At 31.9% G+C, this 6,000-nt stretch overlaps 1 protein-coding gene across 1 annotated transcript in view; it reads right to left on the bottom strand.

Moving 5' to 3' along the window:
* Positions 1-321: 321 nt before the first annotated feature.
* Positions 322-6,000, bottom strand: part of LOC145664416 (uncharacterized) — an 88,184-nt gene continuing 82,505 nt past the window's right edge. Inside the window, exon 11 of the mRNA XM_081731099.1 lies at positions 322-1,560. Coding sequence (XP_081587225.1) covers positions 1,458-1,560 — 103 coding nt within the window. The 3' untranslated portion in view covers positions 322-1,457. The remainder of the gene's footprint in view (positions 1,561-6,000) is intronic.

Genomic DNA, 6,000 nt, shown 5'->3' with positions numbered 1-6,000 from the left:
ACAAAACATGGAATATTGTCCATTCCATTATCTTTCATATGGTTTTGGTTTGAACTCATTATCTTTAAAACCTAAAAAGTTACAGCGTTTAACGGAACGCATTAAAAAGTTCAAAATGTGCTCAGGCGCCCATACAAAATGTCTGCTACGACAAAACCTGCGGGGCTAAAAAATAAATGAATGCCAGTTTTCAACTCCCTAAATGTGGTACAAACTTAGGAAAAAAAAAAAAAAAAAAAACGAATAAACTAAATTTTGTCAGCAACCATCATTGGTCGATTTCATTTGGATTACCCCGATTTCAACTGTCAATCAACAAAATAATGAAAATATATTTATTTCAACCGATCTTACAATGTACACTATAATATAGCCAAAGGTTTACCATATTTTATAAAATGGTTTCTTAATGTTACATATTAAATGCACCTGGAGGTTAATACAATCTTGAAAGTAAATTTTGTAACTCAAGGTATCAAACTAGTTTTCTAGATAAAGCAAGTAACAATACAATAAATTGAGAAAAAGGTATCACAATCAGATATTCACTATTTACGTAAACATTGTGTATTTTTAATTATAATAGATTTTACAACATAAAGAATGAATATAATTAGTTTTGATGAATAAATTTTGTAAAGCTTAATAAAAGATGACAAGATTAAAACTCTACAATATAAACAAATGTGCAACTATAATATTTAATTAACCAGAAAATAAAAGTTTAAGTCATTTTATTACAAAGTAATAAAACTAACAGTACAATTTAGCATATTAAAACAGTGATTTCAGTAAGTGGAAAAAAAAAAAAATACAAAATAACACGATCACATATTCTTCATCAAAGTGACAATTACTATGCTGTTAATGTAATCTACGAAAATTTTATTCTTCTAAGATTTAAAAAGTAGTCAGTTATTATTGTATGCACGTAACTAACTAATGAATCTTCATGTATTATTGTTCCTTTTATTTCTATAGTGAAACACTTTTCCATCTAAACAGCATAAAAGTAAACACAAGCATAAAAGTTAATTCATAATTCGTTATATTAACTCCTGCACGTAAAAATGTACTTAAAACTATACAAATATATTTACAAATATACGTATTCAATTCCATTACTTGCTTTTACGGACGAAAAAAAAAAATATAAACGTGACATTTAAAAACCATAGATTAAAACTTTAAAATAACTTTACTGATTGTATTTGTATTGCAAATTTAAGATTTTTTTCTTTCTTTCTTTGTTTTTTCTTTTAACGCAAATGTTAAGTAATATTGCATCCCTCTCGCACCGCTTAGTCACACAAGTCAAAATTTAACATTTCCTAAGCGAAAGTGAGGAAGGTAACATTACCTCAATACTTGCGTTAAAATAGATTAGTGAATATATTAAGTAAAGTATCAGGAAGAAAGAGAATTTATTATATCCTTAGTGAAAAAACTTCCTATCCCTATTTATTTTGCATGCGTGCCCTGTGTTCCATCTGCAGCTGGAACCTCCTGTTCATGCGTACATTCTTCATTAAACTTCTGTTCCTGTCAAGGATATTGTTCCTACGAGAAAGTATAAATTATTAAATTTAATTTACATTGACGAGCATTGTTACCTAAAATTTTCAACTTCTAACAATTACCTTATTTTTACTTATAGCGATTCTATTCTTCTATCCAGAAATACGTTCTTTGAAATTAATCACAAAAGTAATGGCGTCACACACACACACACACACACACACACACACACACACAGAGAGAGGGGGGGGGGGGAGTTAAATACTCCACGTAAACAGCAACTCAGTATTAGAAGTATTAAAATGCTATTCACTAAAGTAGAGTTTCCCAACCTTTTTCAACTTGCGGCACACTACGGTTGTAACTAATTCTCGCAGCACACGCAGATATTATGTGTAAATATAAAATACCGTGGTACTTTTTTCTGTGATTACTCACTTCTCACAGAGAAGAAAGCTCGATCAGTGATTTTCCCCTGTGGTAAATCGTTATGCTTACTTTTCGTTCTAATTTAAAACCAGAAAACAATTGTAACGACACAGGTTTTTAAAAATACACTTTCTTTTTCGAAAACTGTATCCACCTTTCACTAAGAAGGAAGGTCACTAAATAACGAACGAACAAACAAATCTCTCTTACTTTTAAAACAAAAGGGTAGGTAATGAAAGAAAGCTGAAAGGCTATTACTCACCGCAAAAAATATGTATCAGAATTTTCTTCTACATGCAACAGGTAGCGCTTTCGGAAGCTGCTACTTCCTTCATCAGCCTGTGGTAGACTTCAAAAAGGATATATATAAAAATAAAAAATAAAAAAAAATAAAAATAAAACATGAAGGATGGTTAAAAAATGGTTAAAAAGTTAGGATATGTAAAAAACTGAATCTGTCAAACATTAAAACTCACGGGAATGAAATCTCGGAATCCGCAACAGTTATCCGGTCTAGCAACGCGTCTTAGAGATTATAAGCATCATATCGTTGAACCATGTTTGATTGAAATAGCAAAAACAGCAACGGAACGAAAAATTAAAGAATCATATTATATTCACAAAGAAAGGCCCTCACTTAACTTGGATAAAGGAGAAATAAATATTGTTTGGAATAATCTTTTCACTGCATACTTTAAGCATTTGGAAAACAAGAACAGAAAACTGTGAACAGGAGTGAACAATGTCAGTGAGTTTCCATTCACGTGAGTTTAAATGTTTGACATAAGATTTGGTTTTTTACATAACCTAACTTTTTAACCATTTTTAACCATCCTTCATGTTTTTTTTTTTTATTTATTTTTTTTATTTATCCTTTTTGAAGCCTACCACAGGCTAATGGAGGAAGTAGCAGCTTTCGAAAGCGCTACCTGTTGCATGTAGAAGAAAATTCTGCTATATATTTTTTGCGGTGAGTAATAGCCTTTCCGCTTTTTCTCATGGAATATAATCACCACTCGCAATAGTGTGATAAAAACGTAGGTAATTTGCACACAATACTTTGTCGAAAGGATTGAATGATATTTTAAAATTTCCAGTTACGAAACAATAAAGAAAGCAACAATGGTCATAATGATAAATACTTTTCTCAACATTAAAAATGTACAGAAAAGTAACACGGTATGAAACTTACAATTGTAGATTCATAGTAGAGGTTCATAGTAATGTGAAATACAAATATACATTTTCCCCTAAGTCTTGCAATTTGATTGCTATAGAATTAATAATTTTATTTCTATTTCCTCGCGACACACCAGTGGCCTATTTACGGCACATCAGTGTGCCGGGGCACACCGGTTGGGAAACGCTGCACTGAAGTAACAAAAATGTGGGAGGTAGATCAGTTTTGAATGAAAAGTAACATTTTCTCTAAGGTACTATTTCTTAGGGTCGCCAATAAACTATTTTTTTCCCCTAGAAGATGAAAGACTTTCCTTCACGCCTGTGACTTAGAAACTACAGACTTTATTGGTGTTCGCGAAGAAGTCAAAACTACCATATTTCTAAATTATATTTCTTTTTCTCCCCCAATTTGAAGAATCCACTTCAGATTGCTATATAAGGACAGCCAAAGTACCAACAGATTTTTCAGTTCAGCCTAGACAGCAACTTGCATTACGTTCAGATTCGAAAGGTTTCTAGTGATATTTTTATTTATTGTTCATAAAAAATAGATACGGTGAATGAGCTAACAGATTCTCATTTTTGTTAACAATATCAAGTGTGTTTCGTTTTATAGTGTGAAACTACGGTAGACTTCCAAATTATGCACATTCAATACTCGAACCTGCAATGGTACATCTTGTGACTAGTGGTTGCAATAAAGGAATAAGATCAGAAAAATCAACGTGATCCTCGGATGCTGAATCGATATCAAAAGAGCACTATCACTCATTATCTCTTACTGTTTTGGGTCTGTAGAGATTAACATTAAAACTGAAAATAGTAATGGAGGTCTTACTTCCGGATGCAGTAAAATGCAAATAGAGTTCAAACATATTATTGGGACTGAATCCATATCAGAAAAGTGCTTCTAGCTAACTATTTCCATTTTATCCATTATTAATCAGTATTGTAACTGAAAAATAGTAACTTTCCAACACCTGCGGTACGAACAGAAATGAAAATAACAGAAAACTCATTCCCGGAACATTGAATAGATTGCAAAAAACTGCTTCAATATTTTGTACCGTTTTTTTCTCTATAGAAATCAATATTGAACCCGGAAGTACTAATAAATTTCAACCACTTCCGGTTTCCAAAGAATAAAGCACGTGATATGTTCTTTTGAGATGCTGAACCGATTGCAAAAAACCCGCTTGCCGCTATTTTACAATTTTCGTTCTACAATGAAAAACGCCGAAAACGGCTAATTTCAACTATGTTTGGCTTGAATAAGAGGTTAGCGGAGAAGATGGAACCTATTCTTTGGATGCTGAATCGATTCCTTGATCTGTCTTACCGTTTTTGCTGTGATCCCTATCAACAGAAACTGACACAGCCATTCAATAATAATAATAATAATAATAATAATAATAATAATAATAATAATAATAATAATAATAATAATCTATCTTCTTTCAGAGACTTTAAAATAAGTCATTGTACTTTTGCCTTTAAAAGAGGAAATATTTATTCTCAATTGGTACACTGTAATTTTGGCATTTTTGTTTTCAATTTAGGGCAGGCACCATTTTTTTTCTCCTGAGTTTTATAGCTTCCGGATTTTTGCAGGCCTTGGTGAAATGAATCACTTATTTGTAAATTTAATGCAGTAGAAACCCCCTATTTTTACTGCAGATTCTGATTCTTCGATCGAAAATTAGCAAATTTTACTTGAAGTACTTTTCGTTATCCGCCTAGATGGCGCTGCATCCCCCACAAAAAAAGAAATGTCATCGTACGCTACCTGGGATTGATAATAAACTAAATATCTCGAGAAATATACGTGATATTAAAAAGCAGGAAATAAGGGTCCAATATTTTAAAAAGACTTAGCATACAATAAAATTGCGTTCATTTACATTTCAATGCGACCATTACGATTTGGAAAGGAAAGTTTTTGTTTTGCAACAAGAAACATCTTCCGTAAAACTGTTAAGGTCAAGTAGACCAATAGGTTTGTTAAACATCACGTGACACGGACAGTAAGTAAAAGCACTATTTCTTAGTACTTCACACTAGTACGTAAAAGCAAAAATGACAAAGGAGATTTCACAGGAAAACAAATTTAGAAAGCCGGATAAAGCTCAAAGAAACTTAATTGATTTACAGGGCTATTGTGAATGATCTTCTCAATTTCAAAGGTTAATAACTCATGTGTGTTTAATCACAATGACATGATATTTATGTTAAATGACAGAAAACTCAAAATTATTTTTTGTTTATAAATACATGCGTGTTACGTTCTTTGTCAAGTTGCTCAAGATGAGTGGCGTTTGTAATTCAACATAGATCAGTTTTATAGTCTAATTCTTGCCACACACTTTTTTCCATTCCACAGTCAGGAGATCCAACTGCTTCTTAAATGCATTCTCAAAGTTCAGTTTAATTGTTGGGGATGGGTGACTGATACACGTGGATTTAACATAAGCCTAACTTCTTGAAAATTCCGTTTCACATGAAAGTAGATAATAATAATAATAATAATAATAATAATAATAATAATAATAATAATAATAATAATAATAACAATGTACTTTCTTCGTTTCCTGATATCTAAATTTACTGTTACCCTAATTACGGAATGCGTAACTACAAATCACCTTTACTAGCCACGTAATGTCTTCCCGTTTTTTTCCCGACGAACTTGATTATCATGAGTCTCCTTGCCTCTCACGACTTGGTTGTCTAAAACTGGCAGATGAACAAAGTGCAACTGATGTTTCACAACATGTGATCAAATTGCGCACCTTTCTTGGTATGACAGTGAGCAATTCGATGGTAAAACACAAATACTGCATTCCTGAAGACGTCCAGTTCAATAAGAGCAAA

This window comes from Thermobia domestica, chromosome 11 (assembly GCF_964235325.1).
Source record: "Thermobia domestica chromosome 11, izTheDome1.hap1.1, whole genome shotgun sequence".
Lineage (NCBI taxonomy): Eukaryota > Metazoa > Arthropoda > Insecta > Zygentoma > Lepismatidae > Thermobia > Thermobia domestica.
Note: the sequence above shows the minus strand (reverse complement) of the source record. Positions and strands in the feature narration are given on the sequence as shown.